Below are 24,698 nucleotides of genomic sequence, written 5' to 3' on the forward strand. Positions count from 1 at the left end.
GGACACACAGCCATACATGCCAGCTTTTCTCAGAGCATGGGGCAGCCTCCACCGCCTCCGCCGCCGCCGATGATACCGTTGGTGCCTCCACCTCCGCGCGACGGCACTCCTGTGAGTCACTCTTCATCTTGAAAGGCTTTTTCAGTTCAGATTGTGCTACAGTCAACACTATCATGTTAGAACCTAGAAGAGAGTAGGATACATACATGTATAAGTTAGATTATTAGTAATATTGTTCAGACCTTGAAAGGCATCATGTTAGGTTCTACATGAGTACATAGGTGTTTGCCCAATTCATGTTCAGTCTACTCGACCATGTGTGACGATATCTTGCACATAGAGGAGACCTAAACAGCAACTAACTTGATATGTGTTATCTATTATATGCCTATATATTGATGTCACTGTTAACTGGTCTTTCGAAGGAATATTTGAATTTGGCATACTACCTTATGATTAATTGACAAATATGTTTATTTTCTTTTGCTCCCTCATTCCAGGGACCTTCTACAGCTGGATCGAACAACGATCAAGACTTGGACTTGTCTCCGTTTCTCGGTAGGGCTCCGACCATGTGACAGGACCATGTTTCACTTGTTTGTATGTTGAACTTAGAAGTGGGTTGAACTTTGTGGACTTTGGACATGTTGATGGTGTTTGTGGACTTTGCATTGTGCTTGTGACATTTGTTGTAGCTATATGTTGGTTATAATGAGTGGATGTGACATTTGTGGACATATATGTGATATATATTGTCTATCTGTTGGTAACTGTGATATTCTGTTATAATTGTTGTTAATTGTGGCTGGATATGCACTGAAACAAACAAAAAAAATACTGTGGACAAGTTTTACCGAGTGTTACACTCGGTAATGGTCATGTTTACCGAGTGTTACACTCGGTAAAACAGAGAACAGAACCAAATTGGTTCTGATTCTGTTAATTTTGCCGAGTGGTGCCATTTTTTACCGAGTGCCACGACCCCACTCGGATATATGTGCCATTTTTTACCGATGGAACACTCGGTTAACGAGTTACATGTTTACCGAGTGTTACTGGTACACTCGGTAAACTATATTAGGGAAAAATATTTGCGGAATGTTTAATCATGAAAATGGTTATCTGTTTACCGAGTGCTATGTCTAACACTCGGTAAACGACGCCGTTAACGGCAAGCTTGGGGACTGACGACCGTCCCACGTCGTAGTTGTTTACGAGTGCCGGCTTAGCACTCGGTAAGATTTATTCTCCGAGTGTCCCGGTAGTTGACACTCGGTAAACTAACTTTAACCGAGTCGTTGTTACCGAGGTCATGTTTAACCGAGTGTTTCTCCATATTTGCCGAGTGTTTATCACACTCGGTAATTAATCAGTATCCCGTAGTGCTAGCTCTAAGTTTAATATGACTTGGACATAAAATTTTGGCAAACACGTGTGGGCTGTAGCAACCGCAGCCACCGTATGGCACGTCATGTCGGATGAGAGGGTATCCCGTGGAAGAATTTGGACCGGGATGAGATAGCTTTAAAAAGTTCACGGAGCATGGCATGCACATTTTACAGTACAGAGATCTAGATGGAACATGGGAATAGTTAAGGGGTCACCAGTGTAATTTACTCATATAAAAGTTTGGCCATTGCTCCTGTAACGAAAATATATATATATAGGTACAAATATCGAGAGTATTTTAAAAGGACATAGAATAAATGAAGCAGCTGGAACAACAAAAATTCAGAAATGAAACAAGCGTATATAATTTTCTTTTTGAAGCAAACTGGAGGGGCAAGGGTATATAATATGGAACATCGTACGAAATAATTCAGCATACGTACAAAATCGTGCCTCCTGACTCCTGCAGTGATCGTGATCCTCGGCAATGGCTGGGCTTTTGTTTATACAGGCTTGTCTCCCGCTAATACCGGACCGGGCCTCACCGAACCTGGACTGCTTGGACCAGCGAAACTGAGGCGAATGTAATCGAGGCCTGGAATGAAGAAGCACCGGCCCCACCATACAGTAGTACTACAGGCAGCCGTACAGAAGAAGCAATATGAAACTCCATAAAGCGCCTAGAATCCGCGCTCTCGCAGCCATCCTGGTTACTGTTCCTCCGCTTCGTGCTCGATCTTGCATGGATGGAGATTGGAGAAAATAAACAACATTACTACGTGCTTATTCTTAGGAATAGGAACACAGAAAGCAAAAGGCAGGGAGAGACATCACAACTGATACGATTACAATGCACGAAGCTAGGAAACGCATATATGCGCGCGAGATGGAGCTAGTTCCATGGGTTGAACTGGTGCCGAGGACGGCGCGGACGCTGGCGATGGCAGCACCGGCCAGAGGATCAGCTTGCGGGAACCGGCCTGCCACTGGTACGAACGAAAGGAGGCACACGCCGAGCAGCCAGCAGGTGAAGAAAGTGAGGAAGACCTGCTGCGCGGCGTTAGCCACTATAGGGACACCTCTAGAGCCTCTGTAGGGATGGCTGCGTCAGCCGCCCTTCCCAGGGTGTAGGGGCGATTTTCTGACCACCCCTGCAGTGTCCTCTGTAGGGGCGGCTGGTGTTTTCAGCCGCCCTTATAGTGCCCTCTGTAGGGGCGGCTGGTGTTTCAGCCGCCCCTACAGTGCCCTCTGTAGGGGCGGCTGGTGTTTTCAGCCGCCCCTGTAATGGACTTCTGTAAGGACGGCTGTATCACCAGCCGCTCCTGCTGTGTGTATTTGTAAGGACGGTTCAAATCAAGAACCGCCCCTCCAGTGGATTTTTCACAGCAAAAAATAAATAATTCAAATTCAAATATGACCACATATATATATATATAATTCAAATTCGAATCTGACCGCCACAAATATACATATATACATCCACAAACACAAGACCATTATTTAGAACATCATCATAAGTCATAATTCACAAAAGTCTATCATTACAACATAGTCCATTATGAAGTTTATCATTATAACATAGTTCATTAAGAAATGCACAAGGAGAGCGACATCTGGGCCATGAAGAGGTTGATGACGTCCAGGTAGCGGGAGATGGCGGCGACCACGTACTCGTTGTAGGTGTGGCGCTTGAGCAGCATGTGGGTGTCGTAGACGATGAAGCCCGAGAACACCAGGGTGGCCAGGAACCCGTAGATGGTCATGGCCAGTTGGCCACCCTTCCCAGCGGGAAGCAGATCTGCAGTGGATCAACAGTAAACTGTGAGCCAAACAAGTGTGACACGGGAGATTGAACGATGGAAATTTACTGTCATCTCTTTAAGCTTTGTCCCCCAATCGAAAAGTCGTTTCACAAAATCAACTTCATGTTCAGTTCCTCTCCATCCAGTAATTTCTACTTCTTTAAGGTGATTCAACAAGAGTTCCTCCGTTTCCCACTCTACTCGCTGAAGGCATATGCAATCAGATGAGCATACAGTTTGGGCCTGACACAAGGAAGTATATTAACTTAATAAAATTAATTGGTGAGTGCGTGATAAAAAGGAGAGAGAGTAAATAGTCAGATTCCTGAACACTTTTGAGCCTAGTAACTAGTTGCAGCAATATAATTTTCTACCAAGAGAAAAGATAGCACACAAGAGCATAATTTCTGTTTACAAAATCACAGAAAAATTCATGTCACAGCAACATGCTATTAATCGCTCAGAATTAAGGAGATTTTGAATCAATACTAGTGCATAAGTTCTGAATGGACCAACAGAACTTTTTTATCTTCCTTTTTTAAAAAAATTATAAATACTTAGGCCAATTACTCCTTCAACTTTCTGTTCACTGCCGTATTATTTTCTAACTCTTATATACATAACAAGGTTGATCTGCTTAGTGCCATCCAACGACTCACCTCAGGTCCACAACCATATATTTCAAACAGGCTAACAATAACTAGAACGAGAGCAACAACTTACAGCCCAAATGTATACAACCAGTTAAATCTACAGAGTAAAGTGCTATCATTTGGATATCAAATAAACCAAACATTTGCCCAAAAAAAAAATACAAATGCAGAATTCTTCCCATTACTTCCCTGGCAACTTCTATACTTACTCAACTAAGAAAACGAGTTGTGTTTTACCTAGGGACCATGTCTAACTAAATACAAACACATGTTTTTTTTCTCATAAAAACAGCATGCATCGATCTACCTTGAAAAACAGTTTCATGATGCTTTAATTTAATTTGGCTTTCGATATATATTTTAACTGAAATTGATTGTCAAAAATGCCTTTTAGGGACCAAAATGCTACATTTTTTTCTGTGTCTGGGAGAGAGTATTAGGTAAACGAAGAATAGGTTTACCTCTGAGACAGTAGCAACTAACTGCAGCACCAACCTCCTTATACCAGTAGACAATCTGAGAACATGGAATGCGCTGGCCTCAAAGGCATGTCCATTTGCCATGACCGTCAGGCGCAAAAATGTAATGTCAGGGAGCACTGCCATGTCTTCCATCATGTATTGATAGTTCCCTATATCCTGCGTTTTCGAAGGAAGTAAAACAAAGAGGGTCATACTCATATATGAAAGAAGGGGAATGAAACCTAAAACTGTTTCAGTGATTGTTGCTACCTGACCATTGTTGTGAGCACGCACGAAATGGCCGCTATAAGTAACAAGTTCATCCTGGGTTTCTTACACAAAGCATGGCCATTGTGAGATGCTTAAAAGACTAGACTACTTGTTCTCCAGAAAATACTTTGGCTCTCATGTTTCTTGAAGATATATTGGAAAATAGTAATTAATGAGTGTGCTGAGCAATATTGGAGGGAGCTGAGGTCCTAAGTAAACCAAAACATGCGATGACTTCTACCAATGGTGGTTTCCTGATATCACCATAACCTTGACAATTTGACAAAAAGTCAAAATAGTGGAAACGAAACATTATTTTAAGTAAGCCATTTGGTTCAATGCACAAGTCAACTTATTTTATCCTAAACGAACACTCATAAGTAATATGCCTGAAGTACATTATTTACTTGCTTTTATATGTCTAATCAAGCCTTAGGAGTTAAGGGTTTTTATTTACAAAAAAAGGGCATTGAGCAAACTTTAATTCTGTGGTGGCCTAGGACCATTCTTAGTCAGCATGACACATAGGAACCTTGGATGGATACACTAGCATGCTATGGATACACAGTCACCACCAAAATTTCACCACACGCTGCATTCCAATTTCATCCATCCACATCACAATAGGAAACAAAACAACGACACGAGAGGGAGATGAGGAGGAATCAATTGCCCATACCGAGAGTGGTGGACGCGGACACAGCGATACTGAGGCTGCAGCAGAGCGTGAACAGGGCGAGCAGGACGAGGTTCCTGGGGTGCTTCTCCCTGTACTTGAGCATGGGGAACATGACTGCACAAACCAACGAAACCAAACCAAACAAAACCGCGGCGGTTATGATCCAAACCCTAGGAACAGAAGGAGGGAAGGGGGAATGGAGGCACGCGCACGCACCGATGAGCGGGGAGACGAGGATGACGATGAACGTGTGAGGGCAAACTGCAGGGACAGGATGCCATAGACCTTCCGCACGAACGCCCAGCGCAGGCGCGAATCCTCCTCCTCCACCACCTTCTTCGCCGCGGGGGTCTGCTGCTCCGCCGCCGCCGTAGCGGCCACCTCCAGGTCGTGGGCCACCGGGGGTGTCTTCATTGCGCTCGGTCGACGGTGGCCGATCGCCTCGCTCGCTAGGGTTTGGTGGTGCGCGGTGGGGTTTTCGGGGAGTGGTGGCGGTGGGCAAGAGCCGAGAGTGGGCTCGTGGTGAAGCGAGACTGCGAGCAGAGGAAGCCTGGGGAAAGAAGCGGCGCAATAAGGCCGGGCGCGTCTCACCAACGTGTGGGCCCGCGTGGCAGCGAGCCGCGTCCCCCTCGAGGGTTTCCAGTTGCCGCGACGGAGGAGAGGGACCTTTATAATTATTTTTTTATAATTATTTTTATAAATAATACAGTATAAAATTTTATAATTTTTTATAGATATATTTACATATACAATAACTAAAACAACTACAAGAGTTTAAAATTGCAAAATTGAACCTTTAAAAATGGGGAAAATTTTAAATTTTAAAAAATTAAAATCAAAACTATTAAAATAATTTTGAGACACCAAATGATCTCAAATGAAAATTTGATAAACATCAAAGTTGTAGAGGTCATGAAGATCTACAACTTTTATTTTGGTCATCTTGTCATTTGACAAAATTTGAACATTTCAAATTTTAAATTTAAAAAAATGACAAGTTCGAACCAAAATTTGAGACCCAAAATGATTTCAACATAAAAAGTGATGAATACCAAAGTTGTTCAACTCATTAATATCTACAACTTTTATTTTAGTCATCTTGTCATTTGACAAAATTTGAACCTTTCAAATTTGAAATTTTGAAAAACGACAAGTTGAAACCAAAATTTAAGACCCAAATTGATTTCAACATAAAAAGTGATGAATACCAAAGTTGTTCAACTCATGAATATCTACAACTTTTATTTTGGTCATTTCTTCATTTAATAAATTCTTAGTACACATTGTTCACTAATCTTACACATGTCTTATATAGTTTATAAAACCTTATAAGAGATGTGTCACATTTGTGAACAATGTCATTACCACTTTGTCATATGAAGAAATGACCAATACAAAAGTTGCAGATCTTGATGAGTTATTAAACTTTGGTACTTATCACTTTTTCAGCTGAAATCATTTGGGGTACCAAAATCTTGTCTGAAGTTGTATTTTTTTGAAATTCAAAATTTAAATTGCTCAAACTTTTTATATGTATATATTGATAAAACCAACAAAATAAATTGATATAGAATGATTTTAGAAAATTTTAGAAAAAAAAATATCAGATTTGGAGTTAGTAAGAGGAAGAAAAACTAGTGCCAACGTGATTGCCGGGGTGCAGTTTGCCATCACTGGTCAGGACGATACCAAAGGTCATCATCATCAGATCAGATAAAATAATTGACCATCAATCCTATTCTCGTCTCATTGGTGCACACTAATTATTTTATTATATTGCACACATATATATTGTGTTCATGTATATACCGATCCGCAGGCGAAGGCGTTTGACCAGGATAATAAAATTTCCACCGGCTGCAGTCAGCCCACCATGCCGGTGACCCGACGGCGCCACAAACGAAAAATATACACAGCGTTCGGCTGGTATACTCCCAACTTGTTCCAGCTTGTTTTAGCTTATTTTCTCTCACAGAATACTATTCAATCATCCAAAACCATCCAAAATTCACTATTGAATGCACCAGCCGAACACATTCATAAGCTGGATCGGTTGAAGATCCACGCACTAGCTTATTTCCCCTCGTTGACAATTCTCTAAAACTTGATATAAGTCTGTTGATCAATCCGGTATATATAAAAACTGTTAATGACTTTGAAAGCATTTAGGCCCCTAGTTGGGTTTAAGTGATTAATGACGACACGAGATTACTGTGACTAACGTGTGTTTTGCTGAGGCAACTTGAGTTAGGTCATGATAATGATGATTGTTTGTACAATTATGTTTTTCATGCCCCTATTGATGAAAATCGTTTCGATTTTCAAAGGATGGACGACAAGGTTAAGGACATACTAGTTATAAGTGTCGTTTGACGTTGGAGAGACATTTAGAATAGTTTAGGACTTTGTTTTTCATTTGGCCGTACTATTAAGGGGGTATGAACTATTAGCTTGACTTATGTGAGTCTAATGGGTTATGTGTGGTGCACACTTGTTAAACTTAGCACTAGATAGCTCAGGAATAGCCCAAAGATCAATTGGAATCAACCTCATTCACAAAGAATTTTGAATTGGAAGTGAATGGAGGGTCAAATGATGACCAGACGCCGTTTTAGTGATGTCCATACTCTTAGGTGTTGTGTCCGGTCAGTGATCAACGCACATAGCAGAAGCCGAGGAGCGATCGGACGCTGCACAGTGATTGGAACCGGACGCGCCTCTAGTCGTATCTGTAGCAGTAGGGCCTCACTGTTAGGGAGGACCGGACGCTGAATAGTAAACGACCGGACGCTGAGTTTGCAGCGTTAGGTCAACATCAGAGAGGGTCCAGAGACCAAAATTCCTGACCGAACGCGTCTGGTGGATGTTGATCAGACGCTGGCCAGCGTCAGGTCACTCCAACAACTTTCTCTAACAGGCTGACGCCATGTAGTCGTTGGCTACTGATCGGGCGTGTCCGGTCACTCCGAAAACTTCTGAGTTGGACAATAACAGTTATGTTTTAAAATAGGGAGTATATACACTTCTCCTACTCGTCCAACTTAGCTTTCTTACCCATTTGTTCAGCTGAGAAACACTTTTGAAGTGCAAGGGAGAGCAAGAGCCTAGTGGGGTGATTGAGATTTGATAATCCAAGATTAAGGACCTCATTGGTGCATAGGGAGTAGCAAGTGTGTATCCACCTTTCTCATTAGGCTTGTCTTGGTCAAGTGAGAGTTTGTGCTTGTTACTCTTGGTGATCGCCATCACCTAGACAGCTCGATAGTGATAGAAATCTTGGTGATCATCCGGCGGAGCTTGTGGATGACCCAAGTCATGTTATGAGCGGTTGTGGGCGATTCATCATGACGGAGTGTCAAAGAATCAGCTCGTAGAGAGCATTTGATCCTTGTGCGGATCAACGGGTTGCTACACCCTTACGCAGGTGCTCCATACGAGGACTAGTGCGGATTGGCGATTCTCCGATGCCTCAGAAAAAATCGCCGTGTTCCTCTCCTCTTTACTTTGAGCATTTATATTTGAGCAATTCAATTCATATCTTTACATTCTTAGAATTACCATGTTATAGTAGGATTAGAACCTATGGTTTAAAACTTTTATGCGGTAAAATAATAGAAACACTTCTAAGCACAAGGGGGTGAAATGAGCTAAGTGTAGGGCTTAATTGTTGAAAGAAATTTAGAATTAGCCCAATTCACCCCCCCTTCTTGTGCATCTTGATCCTTTCAATTGGTATCGGAGCCTCGTGCTCCTTAAATTAGGCTTAACCGCCTATAGCAAGATGTCCCACGGGGATGGACCTCCTCCTGTCTTTGAGGGAGATGATTTTCCTTATTAGAAAATTTGTATGGAGGCGTACCTAGAGGCTTTAGATGTTGGAGTGCTTAGAGCCGCCTCACAAGGCTTCCCAAAACCTAAGGATCCCGTCAATCTTCAAGGTGATGAGGTTCCCTACAAGAAGTGGAATGCAAAGGCTAGAAGCACCCTTTTTAGAGGCCTTTGTGAGGATGTCTTTAACTATGTGCGGAACCACAAAGATGCCCATTCACTATGGTCGGACATTTGTGCGCTCCATGAGGGAACCAAGAGTGAGCGTGAGGAACGTTATCACCTTGTGATGAAGCAGCTTAACTCATTTGAAATGCTTTCTAGTGAAAGTGCTAATGATATATATTCACGTTTGAATGTTCTTGTAGAGGAGGTCAATGGGCTTGGACTCACTCAAATGCAACCATCCGATGTTGTGAGAAAGATCTTGAGTATCCTCCCCATTGACAAGTATGGGCATATTGTGATGGTGCTTCATCAAGGTGATCTTTCCACTGCTACACCAACTCAAATATTGAGGAAGATCAATACACATGAGATGTACATGCACATCACTCCATAAGATGGCTCTTCTTCCACCAAGAAGAAAGATTTGGCATTCAAGGCTATCCAAGAGAAGAGGGGCAAAGCAAAAGTTGATCATGATAGCTCAAGTGATGATGCAAGCCTTGCTCTTATGGTGAGAAGAACCGCCAAGATGCTTAAAAAGCTAAACAAGAATGGTATCAAGTTTGATGACAAGAAGAAGATTTTTTCACTAGTAGTAGAAGGAAGCCCATCTCTAAAATAGATTGCTACAATTATGGAGATCTTGTTCATCTAGCTCATCAATGCCCCAAACCCAAGAAAAACAAGTACAAGAAGAAGTACAAGGGAAAAAAAGATGAATCAAGTGATGATGATGATGAGAAGAAGAAGAACAAGCCATACAAGAAGAAGGATGGCAAGAAAAAGGAATTTCACAAGAAGAAGAAGAATGTCAAGGCCTATATTATTGTTGGTGATTGGCTCATAGACATCGAATCATCAAGTGGCTCATCCGATGATGAAAATGAAAATGAGAAGGAGAAGGTGGCCGCTCTTGTGATTGGTTCCACACTATCTCCACCGACACCATCATCATCATCCTCTACACATCTATGCCTCTTGGCCAAGGGTGAACGAAAGGTACAAAATGATGATGATAGTAGTGGTGATGACAATGCTAGTGATGATGAGAATGGTAGTGATAGTGATGAAGAATTTGAGTCACCTTCTTATGATGATCTTGTCAAATTGCTAAACCAATACACTAAAATCATTAGAAAGATAAGAGCAAAAAATAAGAAGCTAGAACTTGTGAATGACTCACTCTTAGCAAAGTATGACATAGCCGAAAAAGCTAGTGATGAGCTTAGAGAAGAAAATAAAATTGTGTCATCCAAACTCAAGGAGCTCAAAACCTCTAAAAGGGAGCTTAGAGAAAAACATGATAAACTTGAGTAGATACACAATGAGCTCACCACTAGTTACAACTTGCTAAAAGAAGAGTACACCAATCTCAAAATTAACCATGACACTCTTGTTCTTTCTCATGAGTTATTGTCAAATGAGCCACATGATGCTACTAACAATGTTGTTAAGATTGATATAGCTACATCATGTGATGACTTGATTGTTGAGAGCATTGAGCAAGGTTCTAGTAGCAAAGGCAAGAAGGTGATTGAGTCTGACAACTATGATGATTATGTCAAGCTCAAGAATGAAAATGAAAAGCTCAAGAAGGATCTTGAAAAACTATCGACCACAAACACAATTGTGATAGAGAATCTTGACAATGATCATGATATGGCTCTTGAGAATGAGATGCTTAGAGAAGAGGACAAGAGACTCAAGATGGAGAAGCATGGTGAACTTAGAGAAGAAAATAAGAAACTCAAGTTGGAGAAAGAACATCTCAAGACCGGTTTGAGCAAGTTCACATGAGGCCAATATCTCCAAAGTGAGCTACTTATGAACACCGTGATGAAGATAGATAGAAGTGGTATTGTGTTCTTGGCAAATCAAGAGAAGAAAGCTCAAGCTCAACATCAACAACAATACAAGTCAAAGCCTAAGCCAAAGAGATGCTTTGAGTGTGGACAAGAAAGTCACTTTGCTCATGAGTGTGAAACTCCACCACCACAACCCTTATCCAAGCATGCTAGACCCTTTGCCTTAAATGCTCACTATATGCTTAGAAAAGATTCTAGTGGAAAGATGAAAGTCATGTTCTTAGGTTCACCCAACAAGAATAGGTCTAAGCAAATTTAGATTGCTAAGTCACTAGTTGAGAAAGTCAAGGGCCCTCATCAAGTTTGGGTCCCTAAACAACAAGCTTGATCTCTTGTGTGTGTAGGTGAACTACAAGACCGGTGGAAGTCATTGGGTTATTGATAGTGGTTGCACTCAACATATAACCGGTGATTCTCGTATGTTCACCTCACTACATGAAGAAGTAGATGGTCAAGAAAGGATTGCATTTGGTGACAATTCAAAGGGCAAAGTACAAGGATTAGGCAAAGTTGTGATATCAAATGATCACTCAATATCAAATGTGCTATATGTTGCTTCATTGAGCTTTAATTAGCTATCCGTTGGTCAATTGTGTGATCTTGGCTTTCAATGTTTGTTCACCGAGAAGGAAGTGGTTGTGTCAAAGAAACATGATGATCAAGTTATATTCAAGGGCTTTAGATACAACAACCTATATCTAGTGGACTTCACCTCCGAAGATGCAAACTTGAAGACATGTTTATTCACTAAAACATCACTTGAGTGGCTTTGGCATAGAAGACTTGCACATGTTGGGATGAGTTCACTCAAGAAGTTAATGAAAAATGAATTGGTGAGAGGTTTGAAAGATGTGAAATTTGAGAAGGATAAGCTTTGTAGTGCATGTCAAGCCGGCAAGCAAGTTGCAAACACTCATCCAACCAAACCTTACATGTCAACAATAAGAGCGCTGGAGCTTCTCCACATGGATCTATTTGGACCAACAACTTATAAGAGTTTAGGAGGCAACCTCTATTGTCTTGTGATAGTTGATGACTACTCTAGATACACTTGGGTGTTCTTCCTTCATGACAAGACCGAAGTGGGCGCATGTTTCAAGAAGTTTACCAAGAGAGCACAAAACGAATTTGAAGTGAAGCTCAAAAAGATAAGAAGTGACAATGGGAAAGAATTCGACAACACAAATATTGAAGCATATTATGATGAAGTTGGGATCAAGTATGAGGTCTTCACAACCTACACTCCTCAACAAAATGGTGTAGTAGAGAGAAAGAACCAGACACTAATCACCCTTGCAAGAACAATGCTTGATGAGTACAATACACCTCAAGATCTATGGGCAGAAGCCATCAACACCGCATGCTATGCATCTAACTGCCTATTTCTCCAAAAGTTTCTTGGCAAGACCCCTTATAAGTTGCTCAATGGGAAGAATCCAGACGTCTCATTCTTCCAGGTATTTGGTTGGAAATGCTACATCTACAAGAAGCAGCAACACCTAGGGAAGTTCCAAAGACATTGTGATATTAGTTTTCTTGTTGATTATTCATTAAAGTCTAAAGCATATCGAGTATTTAATCATGCCACCGGCTTAGTTGAAGAAACATATGATGTGAAATTTGATGAATCTAAGAGATCCCAAAGAGCACATGAGAATCTTGATGACGTAGGTGATGAACCATTGAGGGAGGCTATGAAGAACATTCCGGTTGGAGACATCAAGCCTAAAGATGATGAAGATAATGTTCAAGTGATTGATCCACCCTCTTCATCAAATGTGTCACAAGATGATAATAAAGATGGGAGAGTAGAAAATGAAGATACTCATATCTCTCATGACTAAATGGTGGCACAAGCTCAAGATGTTGATGCTCCACAACCTCCTCCTCAAGTGGCTGATAGAAAAAACTCTCCTATACTTCAAGCACATCCACAAGACCTCATCATAGGGAGTCCTTCAAAGGGTGTAACGACTCATTTTTAAAAACTTGCTTCATTTATTGAACATCACTCGTTTGTTTCTTGCATTGAGCCTAAGAATGTAGAAGAAGCTCTTCAAGATCCGGATTGGATAAATGCCATGCATGAAGAATTGAACAAATTCACCCACAATAAAGTTTGGACACTTGAAGAGCGACCACAAGATACAAGAGTCATTGGAACAAAGTGCGTGTTTTGCAACAAGCCAGATGATCAAGCCGTCATTGTGAGGAACAAGGCAAGGCTAGATGTGAAGGGGTTCTCTCCAGTTGAAGGGTTGGATTTTGGAGAGACCTTTGCACCAGTTGCAAGACTTAAAGCCATTCGTATCCTTCTTGCCTATGCATCTCATCATGAAATGAAATTATATCAAATGGATGTTAAAAGTGCATTTTTAAATGACTTTATAAATGAACTAGTCTATGTTGATAAACCTCGGGTTCGAAGACCCTAGATATCCTAATCATGTTTATAGGTTGTCTAAGGTGCTATATGGGCTAAAGCAAGCCCCAAGAGCTTGATATGAGCGCCTTCAGGACTTCCTCATTGAGAAGGGCTTCACCATTAGGAGATTGATACCACACTATTCACCAAGAAGCTTGATGGAGAGATCTTCATTTGTCAAGTATATGTTGATGATATCATATTTGGCTCATCAAATGAAGACTATTGCAAAGAGTTTGGTGAATTAATGTCGAAGGAGTTCGAGATGTCTATGATTGGAGAGCTTACATTCTTTCTTGGGTTTCAAGTCAAGCAAATGAGAGAAGAGATTTTCATCTCTCAAGAAAAATATACCAAGGATCTTCTTAAGAGGTTTAAAATGGATGAATGTAAGCCAATCATGACACTAATGCCATCTAATGGACATCTCGACCTAGATAAGGGAGGTAAATCGATTGATCAAACTCTCTACCATTCTATGATTGGTAGCTTGTTATACTTGACTGTATCTAGGCCCGACATCATATTTAGTGTGTGTATGTGTGCTAGATTTCAAGCTAATTCTAAGGAGGCTCACATGGTTGCTGTTAAAAGAATCCTTAGGTACCTTAAGCACACACACCAAGCATTGGTCTTTGGTATCCCAAAGGTGCTAGATTCTAACTAGTTGGCTATTCCGATTCAGATTTTGCCGGTTGCAAAAATGATAGAAAAAACATATTCGAAGGGTACCATTTACTTGGTAGATCACTAGTGTCTTGGATCTCTAAGAAGCAAAATAGTGTGGCCTTGTCCACTGCCAAGGCGGAGTACATTGCCGTGGGTGCTTGTTGTGCACAAATCCTTTACATAAAGCAAACTCTTCTAAACTATGGTGTAGTTCTAGAAAAGGTACCTCTTTTGTGTGACAGTGAGAGCACGGTAAAACTTGCTAATAACCTAGTTCAACACTCTCATATCAAACACATAGATATCCGTCATCACTTTCTTAGAGATCATGTTGCTAAAAATGATATATCACTAGAAGGTGTAAGGACCGAGGATCAATTGGTGGATATCTTCACAGAACCACTAGATGAGGCTACGTTTTGTTGGTTGTGGAATGAGCTCAATGTACTTGACCTAAGTACCTTCACTAAAAAATGAGCTTGTGTTGTCCCTTGCATTGCATTGTAATATAAAACATATTTAATTTTTAGTAATGCACTTAGGGCTTGTCTAACATGTTTAAGATAACCACCGAAAAGCATGTGAAAAAGCTTAACCTTGGATCAAACTTGACAAGCAACTAACCTTACCTTTCTCATATGGCATTGCATATGCATGTATGTTGCTTTGTCATTTCTTTTCGGTTATCTTTTGAGCATCTGCTGTGTTCGTCCACAAATAGAGAGAGCATTTGAGGCTCCCCTTGGTTAAATTCTCTATTGTGTGGCCACATGGTGCTCCTCGCCCTGTTTTGTTGCTTATTTTCTTAAAAAGATATATAGCCTAAGGCAAAATAATTTTAAAACTTGAGGGTTTGAGAGATGGTTCCCATTTTAGTCCCAATTGATGTTTATTTGGCTCTTATTGAAGTTGGGACTTGATTGGGAGAAAACGTCACGGAGAAAGGAGGGGAAACTACAGCTGAAGAGGGATTAGACGCAGAGACCGGACTCACCAATTATAGCATCCAGTCAGTACATTAGGAGAAGATACAGTTGCTGAAGAAAGACCAGACGATAAATAGTGTTTCACGCGCGTCCGGTGACAAGTTGAAATTCGTGTCTGGTCAGCGCGAGATGGAAACAGGATTGATCAGACTCAGCTCTGTGTCTGGTCATAGTGCCATGGACGCGCCCGGTCGCTATCTGAGGTGTTCTAGAGCTCTCCGTTTGTGATCGGACTCTGGAGGAGTAGCGTCAGGTCATTTGCATCTGCGCGTCCAGTCACAACTGTGTTCGTGAGATCTGTTTCAAAATCCGACTAATGCGTGGGGACCCACCCTCTTCCTTTTCTCTTGACCACCCCATCCTTCTCTCTCCGTACATCGTGCCGCCGCCACTCTAACCCTAACCACCGTTGCCGTTGTGCCTCTCTAGCCGGAGCAACACTCATCAGCCACCGCGCCTCCCTTGCCACGCCCGCACCTCTCTCACCGCGCATTGCACCACCGTCTCGCACATTGCACCCTCTCTGGCCTCCGTGCCTCCCTCGCTGCACCCACGCTTGTCTTGCCTATCTCCACCACCGCCAGAGGCTCTTTCACCGACCTCACCATCGTTTTTCTTGACTCCGACGACCGCGCATGCCCCTCCTCGGTTTCCAATGCTGCACATCGATGGTCTCTTTGGCCGGCAATGCTCGATCTCTTGACTCCTTGCTATGATATCGTTAGGGCCCCTATGCGGTCAGTGACTTACCTTTTCACAGGGTTTCCTTTTTTTCTTCCTCAAGTAGCAAGCCATTACTCATTCCTTTCTTATCCAATTGCTTGCTTCAATAGGACCTTGCTTACCTCTAGAATATAATGTTGCTTATGTATACTTCTTATTCTATCTTGTGTAGCGAGTTGGGCAGTGAGGCAGTGGCAATTGAGCAGTGACAGATAAACTCGGGGCCAAGCCCACGAGTATGGATTGAGGCCAAGCCTCAGCAGGTGTCAGTTGGGCAGTGATTCTTAGTGCTAGGGGGAGTCAGTGATGGTTGTCCTTTGTCAGTGGCAGTGGTCCTTTGCTAGTCAGTTGAGTTCTTTGCAGTTTAGTTATGACTCGTTGCAAGAATGTCAAGGGTGGCCCCGGTGATGATGAGATGCGTCCGCCTTGCCTGACAGAGCAGGAAAAGGGAAAGGTGAAAGGTCCTAATGGCTAGAGGAGGGTGAATAGCCTATTAAAAATTTCTACAACAACACTAAGACAAATGATTAGTCAATAAGATGGCAAAGCGAATTTTGCGCTAGCACTATACTTGGGGTTGCAAGCCACCTACCCAATTCTATTTTCTATGATCTCTAGTATATCACAACAAAGCTATGTCACTAATAAACACCTAGGTGATCAACCTAGTGAGAGTAATACAATTAAATGATACACTATCTAGTCTTAACTACCACTAGCTCTATCCAAGTGAATGTATAATGAAATACAAGAGAGTGGTAAAGAGGTATACCGCCATGGCAAGGGACCAATGAGTGAATACCAATGAATACCAAGGAGGCAATCAAGACACAATGATTTTTCCTCCGAGGTTCACTTGCTTGCCGGCAAGCTAGTCCTTGTTGTGGCAATTCACTCACTTGAATGTTCATGCGCTAATTGGCATCACATGCCAAACCCTCAATAGGGTGCCGCACAACCAACACAAGATGAGGATCACACAAGCCACTAGCAATTTACTAGAGTACCGTTTGGCTCTCCACTGGGGAAAGGTCAAGAACCCCTCACAATCACCACGGTCGGAGCCAGAGCCAATCACCAACCTCCGCTCGACGATCCTCACTGCTCTAAGCCATCTAGGTGGTGGCAACCACTAAGAGTAACAAGCCAAACCCGTAGCAAAACATGAATACCAAGTGCCTCTAGATGCAAACACTCAAGCAATACACTTGGATTCTCTCCCAATCTCACAAAGATGATGAATCAAATATGGAGATGAGTGGGAGGGCTTTGGCTAAGCTCACAAGGTTGCTATGTCAATGCAAATGGCCAAGAGAGTGAGCTAGAGCCGGCCAAACGATATTTATAGACATCCCCAAGCAATAGAGTCGTTGGCTCAATTATTGGGCTGACTGCGGGACGATCGGATGCGCAGATCGTGTGCACTGGACACGTCCGGCCGTAGCCTGACTGCCATGTGTCCCTTTCAAATTATTTAGCCATTGGCGCCCAACTGCTATCTCTACGCACAGTAATACTACGTGATCTGATGCGGTGTTAGAAAACGACCGGACCCGGGAGACGCAGCGTCACGTCGAGTCCAGAGAGCTCCCAGAACCGCTCTGGGCCGACCGAACGCATCTGATCACACTAGATCGGATGCTCCCAGCTTTCGATGAATTATTGCGCTGAAAACCCGAGACTTGTTGGTTCGCACCAGACGTGTCCGGTCGCTCTCTGCAATCCTGCATCGGGCTATATCACTTTGACCTGACGCTAAACAGTAACTCATCAGCGTCCGATCACTCCATTGAGCCAGAGTCCGGTCACTTTCACTTAGTCGATCACCTCGAGTCCAAATATCGGACGTGTCCGGTCCTAATTCCAGACGTGTCCAGTCACTTCTGTCTGACTACCGCAAGACTGGATAAAATACTAGGCGCATCCGGTCCCAATTTTGGACGTGTCTGGTCACTCTGTGACCAGCGCGACTAACTCCTTTTCAACTCTATCTTCTTTACCCTTGCTCAAATGTGCCAACCACCAAGTGTATCACCTTGTGTACATGTGTTAGCATATTTTCACAAATGTTTTCATGGGTGTTAGCACTCCACTAGATCCTAAATGCATATGCAATGAATTAGAGCATCTAGTGGCACTTTGATAACCGCATTTTGCTATTAGTTTCACCCCTCTTAATAGTATAGCTATCGATCCTAAATGTGATCACACTCACTAAGTGTCTCGATCACCAAAACGAAAAACTCCTATCAAATTTCACCTTTGCCTTGAGCTTTTTATTTTTCTCTTTCTTCTTTTCCAAGTCCAAGCATTTGATCATCACCATGCCATCACCATCATCATGATCTTCACCATTGCTTCATCACTTGGAGTAGTGCAACCTATCTCATAATCACTTTGATAAACTAGGTTAGCACTTAGGGTTTCATCAATTCACCAAAACCAAACTAGAGCTTTCAAAAGGGGCCAAAGAAGACCACTATAAAGAATAAGCGCAAGAGAGGTGACATAGAGGCAGAGAGAGCAGCAGCAGTCATAGAGCGTGCTAAGAAAGGTGGCAGAGGCAGTGGTATTCGCATTGGCGATCAATTGTCACCAGCTCAGAGGACCACAGTCGAGCAGCTTGAGGCCAGTCTTGGTAGTCCATGTGGTACTATCATGCTTAGAGGTCAGCGTGTATCTCTGGAGAATGCACCAGAGGGCACTCGGGTGGAGGAGATTGAGCCTCAGGAGGAGATCAAGTAGCACTAGGAGTAGGCAAAGCACCCAGAGTAGGCAGAGTAGATAGAGCAGGCGGAGCAGCCATGGCTTCGACATTCTAGTCATACTCGCACCCAGGTGTCACCAAGGCCTAAGACACAAAGACATGGTTCTCGTCCACCTCCCAAACCATAGGGCCCACCTCTAGTGGTACACTTGGACTTGCAGGTAGCCACAGCTAGACAGGTGCAGCAGCTCTGTTTTGTGGAGTTTGAGCAGTGGTTTTCGTCTAGGTAGGATGAGCATGCTTCAGAGCAGTTCTACACAGTGCTGCAGGAGGACTTCTATAACTCCAGCGGCTTTCTCCACTCTCTCCCTCTCTCTCTCCCTTTCTTCTTCCCCAACTTCGACGGTCTTAGAAGAGAAGGGGCTCAGGGGAGATAGGTTGGCCAGGCGATGGGGACGGCGGTGGAGGCCGCCGGACAACGTTGAAAGGTCCTAATGGCTAGAGGGGGGGTGAATAGCCTAATAAAAATTTCTACAACAACACTTAACCAAATGGTTAGACAATTATGAGGCGAAGCGAGTGTTGCACTAGCCTACTTAAAATGCAAGCCACCTACCACAATTCTAGTTTAGATAGTGTCTATTCACACAATAGCAAAGACACTATCCTATGTTAGTGTGCTCTCAAAGACTAACTAAAGAGCCACACCAACCAAGCAAGCAAGCTCTCACAACTAGCTACACTAAAGAGCTTGTCAACTAGTTTGCGGTAAAGTAAAGAGAGTGGTTAGGATAGTTATACCGCCGTGTAGATGAAGAACCAATCAATCACAACGATGAATAACAATGAAGACCAATCACCTCGGAATCAATGATGAAGACAATGATTTTTTACCGAGGTTCACTTGCTTGCCGGCAAGCTAGTCCTCGTTGTGGCGATTCACTCACTTGGAGGTTCACGCGCTAATTGGCTTCACACGCCAAACCCTCAATAGGGTGCCGCACAACCAACATAAGATGAGGATCACACAAGCCACGAGCAATCCACTAGAGTACCTTTTGGCGCTCCACCGGGGAAAGGTCAAGAACCCCTCACAATCACCACGATCGGAGCCGGAGACAATCACCACCTCCGCTCGACGATCCTCGCTGCTCCAAGCCGTCTAGGTGGCGGCAACCACCAAGAGTAACAAGCGAAATCTGCAGCGAAACACGATCACTAAGTGCCTCTAGATGCAATCACTCAAGCAATGCACTTGGATCACTCCCAATCTCACTATGATGATGAATCAATGATGTAGATGAGTGGGAGGGCTTTGGCTTAGCTCATAAGGTTGCTATGTTAATGAAAATGGCCAAAGATACTACCCTTGAGCCGGCCATGGGGCTATAAATAGAGCCCCCATCAAATAGAGCCGTTATACCCCTTCACTGGGCAAAACGCGCTCTGACCGGACGCTCCGGTCAAACTGACCGAACGCTGGCCCTCAGCGTCCGGTCGCCTGATGGATGCCACGTGTCATCTCCTTCAAACGCTGTTCGTCAGATCCCAACGGTTATGACGCTAACCGGACGCTCCAGTCAAAACTGACCGGACGCTAAAGCCCCAGCGTCCGGTCGTTTCCAGTAAGCTCCCCGAGGCATGTTTTTCCGACCGGACGCGTCCGGTCCACCTTGACCGGACACAGCCAGCGTCCGGTGCTCAACCCTAGCCTACTGTGCCGTCTGACAGCTCGACCGGACGCAGCCTTTCAGCGTCCGGTCGCTGAGTGACCCAGCGTCCGGTCAGTAGACCGACGCCAGCATCATTTCGACCAACTCCATTTCAACTCTAACTTCTTCACCCTTGCTCAAATGTGCCAACCACCAAGAATTTTGCATCCGGCGCAATAGAAAATAGACATTTCATTTTTCCAAAAGCGCCGAATCCCGCCGAGCAAGCTCGACGGGAGGGAGAGAGGGACCCAAACCCATCTCAACCCTACAACCACCTTGTGCACATGTGTTAGCATATTTTCACAAATATTATCAAGGGTGTTAGCACTCCACTAGATCCTAAATGCATATGCAATAAGTTAGAGCATCTAGTGGCACTTTGATAACCGCATTCCGATATGAGTTTCACCCCTCTTAATAGTACGGCTATCAAACCTAAATATGATCACACTCTCTAAGTGTCTTGATCACCAAAACAAAATAGCTCCTACAAGTTATACCTTTGCCTTGAGCTTTTTGTTTTTCTCTTTCTTCTCTTCAAGTTTAAGCCCTTGATCATCTCCATGCTATCACCATTGTCATGTTATGATCTTCATTAGCTTCTTCTACTTGAAGTGTGCTACCTATGTCATGATCACTTGATAAACTAGGTTAGCACTTAGGGTTTCATCAATTCACCAAAACCAAACTAGAGCTTTCAAACGTCGAGGTAGGGGCGCCACGGCCATGGCGACGGTGGGGTGGGGAGGGGAAGGAGGAGGAGGAGGCAGCTATGGGCAAAACCCTAGTGCGGAGCTACGGGCAGTTGGCAGCGGCGGGTGTGAGGGGCGTCGGAGAGGAGGTGGGGCACCGGAGAGGAGGACAGGGTCAAGGGAGCCGCTGGCCGGAGGCGAGGAGGAAGAGCCCCACGCTTGGGAGGAAGAAGGGCGCTGGCCAAATCGGAGCGGCCATGCGGCTGGCCTAACGCACGATGTTAGAAGTGTCCATAAAAAATTGGTCTATGAGAGCATCTCCGAGAGTCTTTCTAAATTTCACTCTCTAAATCGTCATTTGGAGTCATTCGCATAAAAACTAAATCTTTCTACTCTTGAACAACTTTTCTATATCTTGTTTGCACTCTAGAGAACCATTCTCGTTTTCTATTTTTGGATAACAAGAAATTTAGAATAGATGATATCTATATTTAGATAGCCAAATAAAGAAATAGTTGGAGGTTATTTTTTAATAAAATCTATGTTCCTGACAATTAGAAAGGATATAGAAAGTCTTTTAGAGTTGATATTATAAAATTAGCATTTGCAAAGTCACTGGCGTAATTGCACATGGTGATGTCTACATGTCGCTCACGTGTGGATACCATAGCAGGATAAAGTTATGCTCAAGTAGCATGGTGATTGGATATATACACGTGGTAGTATAAACTGTTTTATTAGGCCAGTGGAAGTTGCATCGTAGTTTTATCTGCATTTAATGAACTACTACATAAGTGATTTTGATGATCTGGCAAGATTTTTTAAGAAGAGAGAGAAGTGAGTTTTATAGGTGAAACTCTCTTGGCACGAATATCAATTTTTTATGAGTCATGAAATTAAATGTCTATAAAACTATACAATGAAACTCTCCATTAAAAATGGATGTTTCATCCGTGTTTTATTTCATTCTACGTTATGTGCCAGTCCTGAAAATAACGCCACTGAGACTGGCCTTATAGCCATAATACGATTATGTGGTTGGAGTATAGGAATTTGTAGAATTATATTTTGAATATTATTAAACTAGGTGGTTGCTCGCACAAATAGCACGGGTAGCTAGCTTTCTTTCTTAGAGCATCTCCAAGAATTTTCTACTTTTTTCTCTTAAAAATTTGTAGTTTGACAACTTCTAAAAAGATTTAGGGACAAAAAAAAAGAAGATCATTTCTAAGAGTTTCTAATAAATAACATCTAAAAAAATTAAATTTGGAGCCACATGAATTATGTTGGGCTTTTTTTCTGCCACCGTGCTCTTCAGCCCCAGCAGCTCCTTCCCCTGCAGACTCCCCGAACCTGACACACACCTGCATTGCTGGCTGGCTGCCACTGGAACACGTACGCAGGCCGCAGTCAAACCTCTCTGGCCGTACTCCCTCTGTCCCAAAATATCAGTCGCTTTCATTTTTCGAGAAACAACTTTGATAAAATATATATTAAAAAATATTAATATTTATGGTACATAATTAGTATCATTGGAAAGATCTTTGAATCTAGTTTTTTAATAAATTTATTTGGAGATACAAATGTTATACGTATTTTTTATAAATCGAGTTAAACTTGTGGCACGAAAATCAGAAACGACAGATAATATGAGACAGACGGAGTAAGAGCAATTCAAGTTGACAAATTACCTGCACGTACGGGAGTGACTCCTCCACCGTCCGTTTCACTGCACCCACGCACGCATGCAATTATGTTTGCAGAAACCCTGCCGTTCCCTCCCCTCAGAACCTCAGTCTCACACTCCTCTCCTGCCACTGCAGACTCCTGCTTTATAACATCCCTTGCAGTCACCACCCAACCCCAAGCTGACCACACTTCACTGCTACTACCTCCTGCAGGCTGCAGCACACACTAAGAGCAACCATAATATATATGGGCTAAGTAGTCCATATGGGTAGCTTTTGTGTCAGTGGACTATAGCTATTGTTATCTTCACAATATTTCAGCCAATAAATAGTCCATAAGATGGGTCCCATATGAGATAAAAAATTCTCCATTTGAAAGATAAAAAATTCTCTCTTTACAATCCTGTGCAAAATCAAGAAAGAGAGAGGGAGGAGTGAGAAAAAGTAATATTTTTTATTTCTTATGGGTAGTCTATAAGCTTATGGGTACCTTTTGCTATGGACTACCTTATGGACTGGTCTCACAATGTTTCAGCTACCTGATAGCAAATATTTTAATCCTATGGACTACCTTATGGCAAACATTGGGGTTGCTCTAAGGCCCTGTTTAGTTCCCCTCCAAAACGCCAAATTTTTCAAGATTTCCCGTCACATCGAATCTTTGGACGCATGCATGAAGCATTAAATATAAATAAAAAATAAAACTAATTACACAGTTTAGACGAAATCCACGAGACGAATCTTTTAAGCCTAATTAGACTATGATTGAACACTAATTGCCAAATAACAACAAAAACGCTACACTAGCGTTTTACCAAATTTTTCGCGAACCAAAACTGGCCCTAAACTAGTATAGCACCAGTGACCACAGGAAGGTCGTGTACGGCGCAGGAAGAAGGTTTTCATCGTGTCTTCGTCTGTTCGTCGTTACTCGATCGACAGTTGAGGAGTGTTTAGATGGCACGTACGTGTTGACATGTACAACCGGGAGCACCCGCCGCCGCCGCAGGCCCAGCAGCAGCTCATGGCGCCGCCGCGGATGTCCTTCTCCAGCGACCTCGCGCTGGAGCCGCCGCCACCGCCACCGAGGCCGCCGGGCCGCGCGGACGCGGACTTCGAGTTCTCGCCGGCGGGCAGCCGCCCCATGATGGACGCGGACCAGCTCTTCTCCAAGGGCCGCATCCTGCCGCTGCGGCTGAATTTTTTACTATTTAGCCATTTTTTCGAAAGTTTCTCTTAAATAGACCCCTAGCGGAAACAATTTCAGAAATGGACCCTTGGCTCGGCGCCAGAGTGACTGGCGCCGAGCTCGGCGCCACGGTCACTGGCGCCGAGCTCGGCGTCACGGTCACTGGCGCCGAGGTCCTGGGCACGGGAAAATGGCCTGCCAGGGGCTCGGCGCCAGAGTGACTGGCGCCGAGACACCTGCATTTAACCCAGCCTGCACTTCTTCCCCGAGCTGACTGACTTAGGGTGTTTGATGTGCTTGCTAACCATCGGCCTCACCAAACGTAGGCCTCCAAAGGGCAAGGTCAACCCTTCTGTTCTGCTCGCGCATCAATCGACCCAATCGACCCTTCTGTTCTGCTTGCTAACCATATGTTTGGTAAATTTAAAGACTTAGCCAAAATTTTATATATCCATCTCACGGTAAATTTAGGGACTTAGCCAAAATTCTAAGTTGCCGGTGATTGTGAGGTAGGGTGAAGTGGCGAGAAAAAAACCCGAGACGGAGGAGAAATAAGAGGAAAACGCTCGGAGAAGAAGTGCAGGCTGGGTTAAATGCAGGTGGCTCAGCGCCATTCAGACTGGCGCCGAGCTCGGCGCCAGTAACTCTGGCGCCGAGCCCCTGGCTGGCCATTTTCCCGTGCCCAGGAACTCGGCGCCAGTGATCGTGGCGCCGAGCTCGGCGCCAGTCACTCTGGCGCCGAGCCAAGGGTCCATTTCTGGAATTGTTTCTGCCAGGGGTCTATTTGAG

At 43.5% G+C, this 24,698-nt stretch overlaps 1 protein-coding gene across 1 annotated transcript; it reads right to left on the reverse strand.

The window, feature by feature from the left end:
• Positions 1-2,999: 2,999 nt before the first annotated feature.
• LOC136525256 (uncharacterized) lies at positions 3,000-5,714 on the reverse strand. Its single transcript, XM_066518258.1, has 5 exons — positions 5,471-5,714; positions 5,255-5,368; positions 4,306-4,482; positions 3,258-3,434; positions 3,000-3,187 (listed from the first exon to the last, which is right to left on the reverse strand). Exons 1-5 carry the CDS (start codon positions 5,666-5,668, stop codon positions 3,149-3,151), a joined length of 705 nt encoding a protein of 234 aa, XP_066374355.1. The 5' UTR covers positions 5,669-5,714; the 3' UTR covers positions 3,000-3,148.
• Between the last annotated feature and the right edge of the window lie 18,984 nt (positions 5,715-24,698).

This window comes from Miscanthus floridulus, chromosome 19 (genome assembly GCF_019320115.1).
Source record: "Miscanthus floridulus cultivar M001 chromosome 19, ASM1932011v1, whole genome shotgun sequence".
Lineage (NCBI taxonomy): Eukaryota > Viridiplantae > Streptophyta > Magnoliopsida > Poales > Poaceae > Miscanthus > Miscanthus floridulus.

Bases quoted from the DNA above. Each gene is read 5' to 3' on its own strand.
- LOC136525256 (XM_066518258.1), bottom strand. From the start codon at position 5,668: ATGAAGACACCCCCGGTGGCCCACGACCTGGAGGTGGCCGCTACGGCG. The intron at 4,483-5,254 runs GTATGGGCAATT...TCGAAAACGCAG, and splicing joins GTCCGCGTCCACCACTCTCG to GATATAGGGAACTATCAATA. The intron at 3,188-3,257 runs GTAAATTTCCAT...GATCCACTGCAG, and splicing joins CAAAGCTTAAAGAGATGACA to ATCTGCTTCCCGCTGGGAAG.